Source organism: Periophthalmus magnuspinnatus, chromosome 3, assembly GCF_009829125.3.
Source record: "Periophthalmus magnuspinnatus isolate fPerMag1 chromosome 3, fPerMag1.2.pri, whole genome shotgun sequence".
NCBI lineage: Eukaryota > Metazoa > Chordata > Actinopteri > Gobiiformes > Gobiidae > Periophthalmus > Periophthalmus magnuspinnatus.
In genome coordinates this window covers 32,245,030-32,261,470 of record NC_047128.1, presented here as the reverse complement: position 1 = coordinate 32,261,470, position 16,441 = coordinate 32,245,030, and the positions used below count along the sequence as shown (strand labels likewise).

Here is a 16,441-nt window from a genome sequence, read left to right as displayed (position 1 = left end):
TGCATGAGCAGCTGGACCTGCAAACACATGAATATCTATTAGACTCATTTGGTTGACGCAGTTCTGGTGTGTTCAAAGTCCATTGAAAAGTGTGACACTTTGTTTCAGTCACTCACTCACCATTGTTAACCCAACAGGCAGCAACGACTCAGTCAGACCACCACAGCTTTGATTCATTAACAACATGGAGATTCCAGTTTATACCTTGGATGCTTTCACCTGCATACCTTTTAAGGGAAACCCTGCAGCAGTCTGTCCTCTTCAACATGTAAGTACAATTTTCTTACAGAAGACTTGCACAGCTTAGTGCATCATGTTTTTATCCAAATTGTAAATATTATTACAGGAACTGACTGAAGAAATGTACCAGAAGATCTCAGCAGAAATGAACTTGTCAGAAACAGCTTTTATTATCAAACTGAATCCATCTGACAACTTCACTACAGGTGAGGGAGTCAACGTATTAATAGCCCTTTTTATATCCATAATATGGTACTACTATGTTATTTCATAACTAAACTGTGCAGTAATCAATCACTATTGATAGATCTGGAAAAAAAATGACGACCCAGGATGTACTACATAGCCTATTTAATTTGCGCTCTTGTGGGGCAGTTGAATGTCTCAAAGGTTATTCATAGACAGTATTTGCACAAACTAAACTCCTGTCCTCAGCATTCTGAAACCTCACTCTAAACAATGTGAAACATATGGAGCTAAGACTTGCATTGTTGGGAAGTGGGAGAACAATGCAATGAACCCATTTTAAAGCCACTGTTTTCTACTTATTGTTTGACAAACACACAGACAGCATTCTGTCAGACTGCACACTATGAGATTTCTGAAAAAAATATGATAGAAAGAAAATACTTTTTTACACGACAATAACACTGTTTTTCAAAAGGGTCAAGATTTCGTCTGCGATGGTTCACACCAACCACTGAAGTGAATTTATGTGGTCACGCCACTCTGGCTACTGCAAGAGTGTTGTTCCAGTATGAAAGTAAGTTAGTTTCAACATTTCTACAAAATATAATTAATGACAATGAAGCTTAGAACTTGACTAACCTTTCATAGACAATGTAAACAACAAACTCGTGTTTGAGACCAGAAGTGGAGAGCTGTGTGTCACCCGCTATGGGGACAATTGTGTCATGGATTTTCCTCTGTACAAAGCTAGCCCTGCAGTAAGTTTATTCACACAAAAGTTTAAAGGCAATAATTCAAAATGTACTCAAATGTAACATTTTGTTTTGTTAGGATCCAAATGAGTTCAGAGACACAATTAAAGTATGTTTTATAAATATCTAAAATGTCATGCATTTTATTAAATATTTGTTACACATTTACATCATTATTATTATTATTAATCATTATCTTGTGCTTTAACAGGCAGCAGTAGGAAGCCTCCCAGTTCAGGAGGTATATCTGTGTGCAAAGACAAAGAAACTCCTCATTCGATTGGCTGACAGGTGTGACAGGTAACCACACATTTGATATTGGCATTTTAATATCAAATGTATTATTTGTTTACTAACGACTATGTTTGTGGTTGCATTGACATAGATCAGAATTATGCAACATAAAAATTGATCCCATTGCCTTGCAAAGAAGTGACTCAACTGGAAAAGTTAAAGGAGTCATTGTCACAATGATTGGTAAGTGTTACATAGAGGAACTGTCTACCAATACAGATAAGATCATGTTATGTTTGATAACAGGCTCTCCAAATGAACAACCAGGATATGACTTCTACTCCAGATATTTTGCTCCATGGTTTGGAATCACAGAGGATCCCGTCACTGGTAGGGTCAATGTATCATTTAGATTGTGTTAAAAGTGGGGCAGTTAATATACACTCATTTGTTTTGGCAGGTTCGGCTCACACCGTCTTGGGGAGCTATTGGGCTGAGAAACTAGGGAAACGTAAATTACTGGGTAATAAAATAACAATTTTTCTAATATTTTCCGGTTGTAATATAAAAGTGATACTTTTTATATGATTATAGCTTACCAGTGCTCAAGCAGAGGTGGAGAAATGGAGCTAGAAGTGAGAGACGATGGAAGAATCAACATAACTGGGACTACAGTTACTGTAATGCGGGGAACAATCACTATCTAATGGATAGAGTTGGACAACAGCTTTGGATCCATAAAAATGTAACTAAAAGTAAACTTGTGTGTTTGCCGAGTGCTGACTGAAAATAAAAGAACAATAACACTTGAAACTTATTTATTCAAATTTAAAATGTTTATTAAAATCTACAAATTGTTTATTAAAAAAAAAAAATACATGAATGGGCATTAACCTCACCAGTCTTATTGGTTCAACTATGTCATGAAACAACACATGGCCCTTGATTACTGTGTGTGCACGTTCTGTGTACAAAGATGCTACAACTTTTATGTAAAATTAAGAGGTTTTGCTGTTAAAATGTACAAAATCACAGAAATGAGAGCTAATGAAATTATAAGTGAAAAAAAGTCAAGTCATCAACCAATTACCTCTGTAAAAATGGCAATTAAGCACCTTCCAAATAACTTATTCACAGTAACTGCCATGTTGAAGGTCATTGCAGTGTCATAACTGTTCACAGTTGAAATCTGGGGAGAGTCTTGTGGGCAGCAGGAGGGAGCTTAATCATGTAAAAAGTTTGTTAAGGAAAACAGGTGTCAAAGAAATCCCACAATTTTTTTTAAAATTCCGCATCATCCTGATTAAGCATAAACAAATGTATATATAAGTAAAAATGGCAAAAAGATTAAGAAATCAATGCTGACTTACAATCAGCACGATTCTTTATAAAGATCATTACATTTGGACTAGTAAATAGCTCTTCAATCTCAACATATTACATTTCTGAATGGGTAGTTACATTTTTTTTACTATAGTAGATTTTTATGTGATACTTTTACTTAAATCCTACTTTTGCTTATGTATCGGTATTTTTTGGTACCACCACTGAAGAGGTGTTGATGAACCTGTGTTGATTAGCCGTTTTAGAAAAATTCTGCAGTTTACAGTTACCAAAATGTGAAATAATAACCTACATGTGTTAGTTCAGTACTTACGGTCCGATCTTTTCTTTGAAATTCTAAAGGATATCATGTTCTCTTGCTGGAGATGTCCGAGCAGTTTCTCGACAGGCTTGTACCTTCGCAGTGTAGAGGCTGAGCCCACCATCAGCAATTTATGTTTGGCTCTCGTGATGGCGACATTTAAACGACGCCAGTCCTTCAGCAGTTCTCCCAACTAAGAGTAAAGACCAAAGGAGTTTTATTTTTATGTTTCAGAATATTCAGGCTGAAATTGATAAACAACTTACATTTCCCTCCTCTGTAGTGCTCCTCACAAAAGAGAGCACAATTACACTCTTGTCTCGTCCTTGGTACTTGTCCACTGTATTGACTTCAACTCCGATAAAAGCCGAGGACTGAAGCAGAGCAGAGATTGATTTCAACTGCTGCCGATATGGGGCAATAACGCCTATGTCACTTGGTTTACATCCAGCCTGTGTGATAGTGTGAAAAACAAATGTATGAAAGAAAAAGTGAAAAGAAACATGAATAAACCTTATGAATACCTGTATCAGTAGTGACAGCAGTAAATGCACAACTTCTGCCTCAGTTTGATTGCTTACACCTCCCTGCTCCACTGACTCCAAAGCCGGCACCTTGAAGAAAGTACAAATAATTACTCCTGTATTCATTAATTCTCATTTTGATTTCAAAGCAACCAACCATTGAACAATCCAGGAAGCAAACAGCGTTGTCCGGTAGTAGTGCGTCTTGGATCCATGTCAGGTCATGTTGCGGGTGGCTCTTCGAGTGGCAACTGAGCTCTGATTGGACGGAGAGCAGGAAGGGCAGTGTGACCTGGGCACAGGCTGTACGCTCCGAGCCACACTCCAGACGGCCTTCATACATCAGCGAATTACTGAGAGCCATAATTTGCCTGAGGGGGCACAATATGTTATTTAATGTAGATTATATTCCCATGGATTCTACAATAGTTGTCCATAGATTACATCTGCACCTGTTCATTCTGTATTGTACATTTAGTTGGACCACTGCTTCACTGTTGCGCTCTAATCGTTTGAAAAGACTTTCATCCATACCTAAAGACCTATTAAAGAACATTTATTTTTTTACTTGTCAAGTACCATCTGACCAGCATCCATTTGTTCAAGAATGAAACAAATATAGACAGACACAGATTATTTAACTATAGATTGCTCTTTACCTGGCTTCATGGTTTTGCACTATTGGCGGCAGTTGTTGATGATCACCCACAAGGACAAATCTTTTTGCACAGAACAGTGGCCCGAGGCAGATTGGCTGGCTGATTTGTGACGCTTCATCTACTATGCAGAAGTCAAATTTGCGCCGGGAAAAGATCGAGTGCTTTATCCCCATACATGTTGTTGCCACAACCAGCTAAAAAGGATAAAACAATGAAATCAGTGTCACTGTGGCTAACAGTTTAACGTTAAAAAACAAATCTGACCTCCTTATTGTAAAGTTCCTCCAAGTCTGACAGCGTTTGAAGTCTCTTCTTTCGAGCATTTTCTTCAGTGTACGGTAGAATGTCTGGATGAATCTGGAGCACAGATAGTACATTTAAATTCAAAATATACATTGCAAACTGAAATGATTCAAACCATACCTTTTGCCCCTGGCCCAGACGTAGAAACCCAATCTGAAAACGCTTAAGTTTCAGGAGGATGTTGTCAACAGCCGAGTGGGTGTAGCTGGTCAACAGAACACTGAACCCACACGCATGTAGTATGCGAACCTAAAATTTGTTTCATAAAATTACAGAATGATTTCCAAATAATATGATAAAACAATATTGTCCAAATTACCAAAGTGCAAATGGTGGTGGTTTTGCCTGTGCCCGGCATCCCAACAATTAAAGTGTAATCTTTAGATAGAAGAACCTTCTTCATTGCCTGTTTTTGAGGTTTGTTGAGACCTGTAATTAATAAAGTAAATAATGACTCAACAATGACAAAAAAAGTAAACTTTTTTTTTTTTTTTTACTTCTGGACTGACCTTTGAGAATATTGGCCACTGTGTCTTTGGCCTCTCTTGGCAGAACTGAGCTCAGGTTAGAGATGAACTCGGGGGCCCGAAAGTCAATAATTAGTTCTCTCAAACGATCACTAAAAAAATAAACAAATTCAAACGTGTCTTATGCACTTGATGTGGATGCTGCAGTCACACATTATATACAAATACTTGATCATTTATTCCCCTGCACTAAAACTAGTTCACAGGTTATTTACCTCTCAGGAGCATTCTCCATGAGCCTGGACAGATTTGTGAGGTGAGAGCTCAAACCCACCACTCCTTCATCACTGTCCATTCGAAACCAAACACTCCTGAACTTTGACACATCCCTGAAACACAAAACAGCAGCAGCACAGGTAAATGTAAAGGTATTGCCTATAAGTTTGGCTGAACAACAACAGCTAGCATTGCATGTTTCCATTTACACTCACCTGTCCAGAGTACAGCTGACAAATGCACTGCTGACCTCACACACGTAGCCTGTTGCTAACCCAATAAAGCGTCCCTCCTGGTCGCTAAGAACTATGCGATCTCCAGAAGCCAGACCACCCCCTGACCCCTGAGAGTTCGCACTACTCCTCCTGAAGCGGTGCAGGTAAACCCCATCAGACTGAGTCACCACTGCACCACCGAGCTGCAGGTTAGCAATACAGCTGCCGTTCTTTTCACTGTGAGACATACAGCAGTTACATAGAATCACACAGCATTTTTGCACTCAGTTATTTTTTTTCCAATGTTACTTATTGAACATTTATAACAAAACTAGACATGTAGAGTGCAATAATTCAGATATCATGATATAATGAAGGCAGTGGCTGTAGAATCATCAGATGCCTGGAAACACCAATAATCAGATCATTAAAAAAAAAAAACACCTGTCAACATGGGTCAGTTAATTAGTGGAATAACTCTACATCAATAACTGTTTACATGATATTTCAATATTCCAGTTACTTCCTCATAACTCCAGATATCAGATAATGATCAGATTTTTGGCATTCATGTAAACTTAGACAGTTTATGATGGACACAGCTAAATACAAGTTAAGTTTAGCCCTGAATTTTTCCCTTTATCCTGGCTTTTTTACTTTACTATGCCTCCATTAGCACCTGTATTACTACTATAATATATGTATAGGAATAAATCTTTATAGATTCTGATAATGATTGAATAATGCCAGTGTGTAATAACTCACCCTTCTTCGGGTGAGAGCAGCCATACATTTTTGCGTCCATTTTTAGACTCCATTGTTTTAGCCTCGAGACAACAGAGCAGGAGCCAGTGAGAAAAATATCTCAAGTGTGGGACAGTTATGTGACTTGTCTCTTGATCCAAAAAGTCACGAATTACGCCTTCTGGTAAATGCTCAGAATTACCGCCTAGGGCTCTGAAATTATACAATGTAGTAGGCTAGGATTTGAAAGAAAAAACATTGTCACCCAGAAATAAATACAGTGTTAATTATTTACCTCTCATACAAAGCACAGTTTCTCCTCTGAGGACAGTACTGACAGGTTTGTCTGTTTGATACAATATCAGGAAGTCTACACAAATGACTTTTATCATCCTTCTTCTCAAGAGTGTTGTTAATGTGATGAACCAATGTATTTCTTAGCTTCACCAGCTCTGCACAAATCACAAAATATATTTTATAATAAAAATGTATAAAATATTATATTTTTGCTTTAAAAAGTGTACCTCTCCGGTCCATGTGCCCAGCTACAACAGGATGCAAGTTACCAGTTTTTAGGTAAAGTAGGAATCCAGTTTCAGTATTGTATCTCTCAGAGCTCATCAAAGTGTAAAGAATCACCTAAAACAAATCATTATTAAATACAATGAAAGACAAATACTTTTTCATAACTAATGAAACATCTGATATTTACAAACCTGACTGCGGTGCTCTATGGAGTTAGACTCTTTGCCAGTTTTGAGTTCAAGGGGAACAGTTTTAATGTCTGACATTCGGTAATTTGTGTTTCGTGGTCTTTGGATAGATACTTGTGCTGTCAAATCAATTTTTCCCTTTAAGCCAAATCTTGGTGACCACACATTATCCTCTATGTCTGATAGTTCAGTGATGGTGACAGCTGTATCCTGTGCTCTGCCATTGTGGGGGCTAAAATTTGACAATAAAAACAAATTAACACTACAATCAATTGCTAAACAAAATTAAACGTCTGTGGACATACATTTTGAGGTTTGTGATTTTTGGTTTGTGCGCATCGAGGTAATCTCTTGCCCACAGCTCAAGTGAAGGCAAGTAATCAAGTAGTTCCTGCTTCATCTCTTCTAGTGTTACCCCCAAACTGTACCTGCAGAATATAAGATAAGATATGCCTTTATTAGTCCCACAGTGGGGAAATTCCTGTATTGCACCGCACAGTTCAAGAACAGCAGGAAAATGGTAACATGCAATAAAACAAGATAATAGATAATAGCTTAAAATAATTTAAAAATAGACTTTAATATAACACACTGTTTCTTATCATGTACACAAGAGTAACAGTGCAGCATATAAACATAATAAATATCAGTAAATATGTGGGACATTTTCATGGTCAGTATAACAGAATAATTTGGATGTAAAATTTGGTAAATTTTAGGAATACTTACATGTCAGCCAAATACCGAGGACTGTGCAGGGCCTGATCTCCCAGTTTATAAAGGGTCTCTGAGGAAAAGTCTTTGGCCATGGCTGCTTTTTGAAAGATTTCATGGACCATAGTGCCATTCAACATCTGCTTAGAACCACCATCAAATGTCTGACAGAATAAAAATGTATTTATTAACTATACTGGAAGACATAGTAAGGAATTTGAAGAATGGTGGAAAGAGCGGGGGAATGACATTCGGTGTAAATAGTCATAGAATTGATTTTACAACGCTAAGGAATGAACAGAATTTAGCATGTGTGCAGAGAACAAACAACCTAGGCAATAGTGAACAAATAAATAGGCTTTAAAAAAAAAAAATTCTTACTTTGAACATGTCACCTAGCACTGCCCTTCTCATGCATCTAATGCCACTTGCGATACTTGTTCCTGAGATCAGAGTGTCTGGGTACAACACCAAAAACCCTTGCTCCCGGTCCACTATCCAAGATCCATTTTGACAGCAACCCTCAAGGTGTATCACATCACCACACAAAACAGGTGACATCTCCCTGGAAGAAAGAAGTACAGTGGTCATAAAACAAAAACTATGGCTGAATATTCTATTTATTATGGATATCCAATTGTGATCTAGCATAATAGAGAATAAAAGAATAAAATAGATTTGCATTTTAGATCAGCTACAACACCAACCAGCAAAATTGAGTTATTCATATATTGTTGTTTCTGAATATCTACTGTACACTTTAGCAAGAGTGGGTTTTTTTAGGAGAAAAATAACATTTCCTGGCACAATATCAGCACAAATTAACTAAAGTGGAATTATGTTTTCACAAGTGATTAAGAAAGTGTCATTACTCAACCCTAAAGGTGTGATAAGTGAAATGGCCTTGAGTCATAAGATTCATATAACAAGCTTGCAGAGCCAAACCCAGAGTGAGTTATAAAGGCCCCTGCCCTGAAATTATCATCAAATTCTATTATGAATGCACCCCATTAGCCAATTAAAACTTAAATTAATTTGCTATATAGCTTGACCGAACATCATTACCACCCATCTTTCAGCAGACACGTCTCGGTTGCTTGTAGTGATTTATGGCTTGAGATTGTCAATGTCTTTAAACCAGGTCTTTCTTCAATATCTAAAACCCAATAACGGTTATTTGGGCCAGCTGAGAGGATGACATGGTCTGGAACTTTCCTGCAAAAATCAGAAATCACGATCAGTAAAAGTGTGTAAAACAAAGATGAAGTATTCACATTGTACCTCAGTTTTTTGGGTTTATTTTCACTTTCCTCCATCTCCTCACTAAACCAGTCATCATCCAGCATGTTTTCCAGTAAATTTGGATCCAGTTCTGCTGCATTTAACATGGTAAAAGACAACTTAAATCATTATTAATGTTTTACAGACACAGAAAAATGAAACATATTTCAAACAACAACATACATAATTTACAGAAAATATACGTAAGCACTACCTGATGTTGTTGGTGGCTGGTTTGCTGGTTTCTCTCCATTGGATTCTTTCGTACCATCCTTGACTTCCCTATCTGTTAAATCTGTTATAACTGTATAGCATCCGTCTTTGTTGCCATGATCTGACTGTTCAGCAACTTCAGCAACTTCTGGTTTATTTGTGGTGTTCTTAGACTTTAAAATCACATTCACCGAGTTTGAGTCTTCATGATTTAATGCAATTTTTGTTCTCTTTGCTTGTTGTGAATCTTCAGGAGGGCTAAATAGTCTTTTCATTGATACATTTCCTCTTCTCTCTCCACTTTCCATCTTTTCCTTTGCAGCAGGGAAGTGTTTGAATTTAGGGCTACGACAGAGAGGAGACATTGGGCCAATATTTTCTAAACTAACCAATTCTCTTCTTGGACTTGGCTCATTTTTGTCTTGACTTGTTGGGGTCTCAGGAATAGAAATAAGAAAATCAGGTGAAGATGGAGGGCGGTTCTCCAAAAGAAGATTTTTCCTTTTAGTTGGTGATTTTAGCAAAGGTTTAATTGTAGTCACTTCAGTCTTGGCAAAAGCTTTTGAGGGTTTAGTTGCCACATCCTGTACAAACACAAGTTATTATGCACTTCAACAGAAAAATATAGTGTAATATGAATGGATAAGAATCACGACTATACCTTTTTTGGAGGACTAAAGAAGGACGAAATGTTTCTCAAGCCGCCTTGTGCAACCTATTAGGAGTTATAAAATGGGATTGTATAATAAAAAATGTGCCTATTAATGATTAACCAAACACAGGGAGGTTCTAGTTTTGTGTATTCAATCAAATAATCTTTCAATTCACTCCTTGCTTCCGTTCAGATTAGATTATGTTCATACCATTCAGTTTAATAAGGGACATGTTCTGCACAGAATCATTTTGTACAAATTTGTCTATAGTTTAGAGACTTTTGTGCATATTTGTCCAGTAATATTTGCATTTAGTTTCATTGAGGATGCACAGGAGACTTTATCTTTAGGTGAATCAGTTATTTGCCTGAACAGGCCGCATCAGTGACATTATTAAACAGGTGAGTGTTTAAATGTTATATTCCAATACAAAATGTGAGTAAATTCATAGATCTTACCTTAGTTTTCTTGAGCTTGTTCATGATGAAATGCAGAGTGCACAGCAGATCCAAAGGTCTGTGCTGTTTGTGGACGTTACTTTTACTAATAAACAAATAAAAATAAATAAAAACTGTGCATCGCGCTCATCTAATCCACGTGTGCTCCCGAGCTCACAGAGGTTATGTGTCTAAACATCTCGTACCTTTAAAAGCTAAGTCTTTCTTTCATTGTTAATTTGTGGACGTTGGATTTGAAGCTCATTTCGCGCAACGGAAGTGACATTTAAACATTTCCGGTAAACAGTGGCGCCACCTGGTGGAGTAAACGTGTACTCGTATCCACAGACCAGCAGATGGCAGGAGCAGTCTATGTCCCCTCTCATGAGTCCACTGCAAGGCTTTTCTGATTTTTTAAACATTTTATTCTGTTTCGTAAAGTGTGCAGCCTGAAACATTAATAATATTCAATAAATAATAGTCTATATACCACTGCCTTTTATACCAAGTGCATTTGTTCATAGTGTAATAAAATCTCACTTTATCCATAATTAGCCCTTTCACTTTTTACTATATACATAAATAATCTCCTCCTCACCCTCTGCGGGTGGTCTCATCCTTTTTCCACGCTCAGGACCTCTGCCACAGGCCTGGGAGCTTGAGGGTTCTGCGCAGTATCTTTGCTGTTCCTAGTACTGCACTTTTCTGGACTGATGTAACCGGTTCATACATATGTATATTTACACAAAATAGTGCTTTTGTTTATTGCAGTTTTGTTCATACCTGGCACTGGCTCCTGTAGCTCAGAGAATAGATTTTAAAGCAGCTCTGCTTGTGAACAAGTCTCTCCATGGACCAGCACCAAAGAACATCTCCCACAGGTTAGAGCCATATGAACCATCTCACACTCTGAGGACTTCAGGGACCAGCCTCTTGCTGGTGCCCAGAGTCAGGACTAAACATGGAGAATCAGCGTTTCCATTTTATGCAGCTAAAACCTGTAACAATCTTCCTGAAGCTGTGAGACAGGCCTCTACTTTGACAACGTTTAAATCCAGGCTGAAAACAGTTTTGATTAGCTGTGCATATGACTGAAAGGGTTTTATTCTGCACTGTTCTGTTTTAATGATGATTATTTGTGATTATTTATGTTTTGATTTGTGTGATTTTAATGTCCTTCTTATTTTGTAAAGCACTTTGAATTACTTTGTGTACGAATTGTGCTGTACAAATAAACTTGCCTTGCCTGGTGTTTAACTTTATGATCCTCCACAGGCTTGGTCCTCCAGCTGCTTCTTATATGTTTTTCTTTCTTCTTTGTGTGTCCTTCACCTTGGCCCTGGTATAAATCCTGAGTTTGCCTCCCGCCTCTTCCCTTTGTAAATCAGTATTGGGAAGAGGTCAATCAGCTATTGGTATCTCAATGTTTAAGTGTCCTCTTGTAATTATCTTTGCTTTTGTTTACATCTGTGGTTATATTTTATTTGTATTTAAGTTAATATTTAGCTCATTTGTTGTTTTGTTGTTTTCATTTATTTATGTGGGCAAGTATGGGGTGATGTTAACTTTGTCATGTCATTGTCTTCTTTTGTGCAGTGTGGGCTGGACCAAATTGAGGCACATGTTCATACAGTTTTATATTTTTGTGAAACAGATTAAAGGTGACTGCCTCCAAAAGTTCCTGCTGTGTCTCATGGCTCTTTAGCACCTCACAAAATAACAACAATGCAGAAGTCCACTGGTCACATTGAGAGAATAGCGGTTTTATAACCCAGTATTTTCTGGTTTCTCCTTTTGTGGTTTATTTATTGAAGACAAATTCATTAGGTTCCAAAATAAAGCTACTCTAAAGCATTACAAGAAATATATATAAATAAATAAGGGATTTATTGAGGATTTCGGTTGGTCCACAAATAGTAAACAGTACTCAATTGACACCTTAACCTGTGTAACTGAATAAATACACAGCTTTCTGGTGATTGGCCTTACATTGACAGAGAGAATTATATGCCACCAAAAAGATAGAACACACCTGCATTTTGACAGCTTTACTGGTAATTCTACAAAAGACCTCTGTCCTCCAGCTCCTTCATAGACTATAGGGCAGTTTGTTGACATGACATGACATAAAGTGAACACAACACAGTTTGACAAGCCACATGCCAAAGGGGGCCACACAAAAGAACAATGATCAGGCATTTACTACAGACAAAACAATGCTCACGTCAGCAAATCTGATCCTCCCTATAATAACACATACATACATGAAAATGTTATGATGAAAACATGAGATTCAATATAGTTAATTAGGAATATAGCCTAAATAATCCCTTATATAAGCTTATATACACATTCAACCAAAAACAGCTACACAACATCTTTTGTAAGTTATTGCTAGCACATATTTTTACATTATTATTATTATTAGATATTCATTTTATCATATCAATTGGGTACATATTGACTGACAGCTTTCAGCCTGTTGCCAACAATAGGATGCACAGCTGAGAACACTTCCACATGCCTACGCAAAATGAATAACCTCTAAATAGTTTTGTGAATGTATCAAAATGCATCATTCATTGACATAATCTAGCAAAATCACGGGATATGGATTGTCTTCTGTGTGTTGAAAATACATTAACTTGCTCCATTCATACCACGCCGTTGAATGCGTCATTAAAATTAAATACTGTAAATGTCATATTGTCACGATAACATTTAAAACTCACTTGATACCAATTTTGATACCACAATCATACAATAAAATACACAATACTGATCATAGTCTTATTAATTCTGGATCAATGTTTGTGTAATCCCTCAGTTGTCCAGGTCTGAGTCATAGTAAAAGCAAAAGTGAAATAAAAACATTGTAGAAGTGAAGACGCTCTGCTCTGAATCAATGTTTTTTCTGTTTAATGCAGCTCTGTGTTCTTTTCCCACGTGCTATTGGTCAGCCTCATGGTCTGAGTGACTGACAGGTGGATTTTAATCGATCATAATGAACTTCATTTCCATTAAAAAAACTGCATAATTTTCTATCCATAACTGTGATCAAGCTGCATGAAAATTGTTCCTAGCTGATGTGATCTTTTGGCTTTGCACATCACCCCTTCCTTGTCTTATAACAGGGCTAAGAGCAGACTAGAAAACATGACCACCCTGCCACATTTAATTACATTTTTTTAAAAAGAAAACCGACAGATAGACAGGGGAAAAGGAGTCAGGAGTGGAGAATGTCGAATAGCTACTGTCTACTACCTTGACACATGCCTGGGCTCTCTGCTGTTGTAACAACCGATCTAAGAATACACCAGCAGCTGTCTACAGGAGAGGCTTAAAGTGCAAAGTCTGTACATCCCTAATACTATAGCTGGCCATCATGAAATCGGAAATGAACGCCCATTTACACAACGTCAATAGAGAATCTGAAAGTAATCACATCCTCCAGATATTTTAAATGCAAATGTCATGCAGGAAATCTGGACATTCACGAAATATACTTAATGTCAAACCCATTTTCTGGCACGCAGAAACTCTCTCTTTGCGGAAAGAAAAGAAGTATGATTAGACTCAGTACAGGTGTATATAAGAATGCTTTATTTAGAGTCTGTAAGTGTTCCTAATAGGGCACTTAAAGCCAGGGCACAGCCTACAAATGTTTTCAGTGTTGTGAAGGTCAAGAGGGAGCGGAACATTGCTTGTAGTTGAAAGGTAATACGTAGTGGACAAAGACATGTCCACAAATGTTAATAAAATGGTGGATAAACAGGTTAGATCAATAAATGTTTCTGTCAGTGGTGGAAAAAATACCAATGCGCTGGTCAAACATTCTTCATCACGCACATAACTGATTAACCATGTATTCTTGACTATCCTTTCCAAAACAAAAAACAAGATCATCGCTGCAGATCAAGAGCAACCAACAAGAACCCAGAGAGCCCACTCAATCAAATTAAAGGTGCATTATGTAACTTTTCTAGTCACGTCTCCACTGTCGCTTGTCTCCAAAAAGATGGTTTGATGTTCCACTACCTCCATGCATAAAAACAAGTAATGCGACCAGTTAGAAGTCAGTCAGATCTGTGGAGAGGCAGCCCTGCACATACAGCAAAAACACCTCTAAATTAATAAATGCGAAATATATAAACCACACTGTACAGTAAAGCAATTCAAGCACTTTTAAAAACAACTTCATTTGCCCAAAGTGCTTCACATAAAAAGTCAACAAAAAACAAAGGCAACCAATAACATCTCAATAGTCTCCAACATCTTGTCCCGACAGACACACAATTGGGAGAATGATAATTGTAGGATGACAATTTATTTCACGGACAGATCTGAAGACTTTCTCTAAAAGTTGTAAAACAGTTGAATTCACAACTGCAGTGTTAACTATTGATTGTTGTGGTTTGAGCAGTGACTGAACAGGTAGAGGGTGAAATTATTTTTGGAGAATGTTTTGGAGCATCTTCTTGGATAAATTGAGCCATTTATCGTTTCACTTGTTAGCTTTGAATGCACACACAACATCATTCTTTATTGAAACCATGTGAGCTATGGCAGATTTACACCAAACCATCAACGATACCTGGTTATGGTATTGTAACGTAGGCCTGTAGTATTCATAAATGGGCAGTATTGATAGTTTTTATATTTGGCAATGAAATAAAATTGTTATACAGATTGCAGTTGCAGAATCATTTCTTATCCGTTTAATGTGAGACAGTTTTCAAAGTATAGTTCCAGGGCATCTTATACACAGGAGTAGGCTATAATCTTAACCTGGGGCCATTGATCGACCATTTATACAGAGCATTTCAACTTTATATGTTTTCTTTAAATACTTTTTCACTGGCTTATTATTGAGTTATTTAGCTATGATTGAAAAATATTTGATCTATTCTTCTACTTCAGTTAAGAAAGTCTTGATGAGGACTTCGCTTTCAGATCTGGTGCATGAAATCTCACTGCTACTGAACTTAAGCTCCTTTTTCCCGCACAGCCCCAAAGGCAACAGTGTTGTGGAGCATGTGAAAGTCTTCATTTGCAAATTTCAAAACTCCGCATCAACTCCTCCTAACCTCTATTAAATCAGATAACTAGAATAATCCGATAACCCATTGATTAGATTTGGTGTGTGTTTTACCTAATTCGTTTTTCCTTTTGCATAATTCTACTTAGCAAAACCCAAAACAGGTGTGAACAAACAGAAAGACATCAGATTACTCACACTGTATGTATTCAATTAAATTTATTTATTTAAGCCCAAAATCACAACAGTAGAAAGTCTTGATGAGGACTGAACGTGAGAATTAATTTAACAAAAAGTTAGAGAATCAACAATGAAGGAGAAACAGACAAGCAAATTAATCAGCAGAAAACAAGTAAGATGGAGAACTGTCCCAGAACATCCCCTGTCCTTAGACCCTCCTTCTCGGCAAGGAAAATCTAAAAAAAAAAAAAAAAAAACTGCGGGAAAAAGAGAAACCTCGAGGAGCACCACAGTGAAGGAGAGATCCATTCCCATGGACGGACAGACTGCAGATGTGTCCAGGACTAATGCACATCCATTTACAGATAGAGTTCAAGTCTGTAGGGCAAGAGCCACTCAACTAGGAGACAGAGACAGGCCCATCACAGGACAGCAGGACGGGAGCCACAACAGCCAGGCACCTGGTCATCCAGCCAGGCAAGGGAAGGGAGGGTCTACAGAGCAGGATCAGGGCACAGAGGACATCTAGAGTCCAGTCGTCGCCAGTTGGTCAGCAGCATGTGAAGGGAGGGTAAATGTATCTGTTTACATAACATTTCAATAACTCCAGGAATCAGATAATGATGTGCATATAAGCACAGCCACTAGAATGAAAAGTAAAATTATTTGGGAACTATGTCTTAATTGTGTCGAAGACAAATTGTGGTGGTTAAAAAACTAGGCCAAAGAATCTTCACAATAGCTGCTCTTGTAATGCTCCCTCTTCAGTCTGCAGGCTCAATTTGCTGATTATTTTGTTTATGATAAAAACCTGAGATTGGAATTCACACAAATAATGAGTTTATCCCTTTTGTTTACTTTAATACAGGTTGCACCAAAACAAACCATAAATACCAGTTCAATACATTTTTCTATAGCAGTGTATTACATCATCAGTTACCTCTGGGCATTTACTAATAATATT

General features: G+C 37.4%; 2 protein-coding genes across 4 annotated transcripts; one reads left to right on the top strand and one right to left on the bottom strand.

Moving 5' to 3' along the window:
- Positions 1–27: 27 nt before the first annotated feature.
- Positions 28–2,220, top strand: LOC117393692 (phenazine biosynthesis-like domain-containing protein 1). Of its 2 annotated transcripts, XM_055231809.1 has the most exons (11): positions 28–66; positions 138–268; positions 347–446; positions 905–1,003; positions 1,078–1,187; positions 1,261–1,290; positions 1,393–1,481; positions 1,567–1,658; positions 1,722–1,805; positions 1,876–1,938; positions 2,010–2,169. In XM_055231809.1, the coding sequence occupies exons 2-11, from the start codon at positions 185–187 to the stop codon at positions 2,120–2,122; spliced, it is 864 nt and encodes a 287-aa protein (XP_055087784.1). In that variant the 5' UTR covers positions 28–66; positions 138–184; the 3' UTR covers positions 2,123–2,169. The 2 variants fall into 2 exon arrangements, with proteins under 2 accessions (XP_055087784.1, XP_033847577.1); XM_033991686.2 differs by lacking the exon at positions 28–66 and having other exon boundaries at positions 88–268; positions 2,010–2,220.
- A 64-nt stretch (positions 2,221–2,284) lies between these two features.
- On the bottom strand, positions 2,285–10,310 carry dna2 (DNA replication helicase/nuclease 2). 2 transcript variants are annotated; one of them, XM_055231732.1, is made up of 25 exons: positions 10,281–10,310; positions 9,831–9,884; positions 9,171–9,753; positions 8,957–9,050; positions 8,741–8,890; positions 8,057–8,240; positions 7,691–7,839; positions 7,267–7,389; positions 6,965–7,193; positions 6,773–6,887; positions 6,544–6,700; positions 6,270–6,461; positions 5,505–5,741; positions 5,289–5,402; positions 5,056–5,165; positions 4,866–4,975; positions 4,667–4,795; positions 4,508–4,600; positions 4,244–4,437; positions 4,037–4,126; positions 3,742–3,955; positions 3,585–3,674; positions 3,327–3,512; positions 3,107–3,253; positions 2,285–2,645 (listed from the first exon to the last, which is right to left on the bottom strand). In XM_055231732.1, the coding sequence occupies exons 1-25, from the start codon at positions 10,302–10,304 to the stop codon at positions 2,592–2,594; spliced, it is 3,822 nt and encodes a 1,273-aa protein (XP_055087707.1). In that variant the 5' UTR covers positions 10,305–10,310; the 3' UTR covers positions 2,285–2,591. The 2 variants fall into 2 exon arrangements, with proteins under 2 accessions (XP_055087707.1, XP_033847572.2); XM_033991681.2 differs by having other exon boundaries at positions 8,957–9,047.
- Between the last annotated feature and the right edge of the window lie 6,131 nt (positions 10,311–16,441).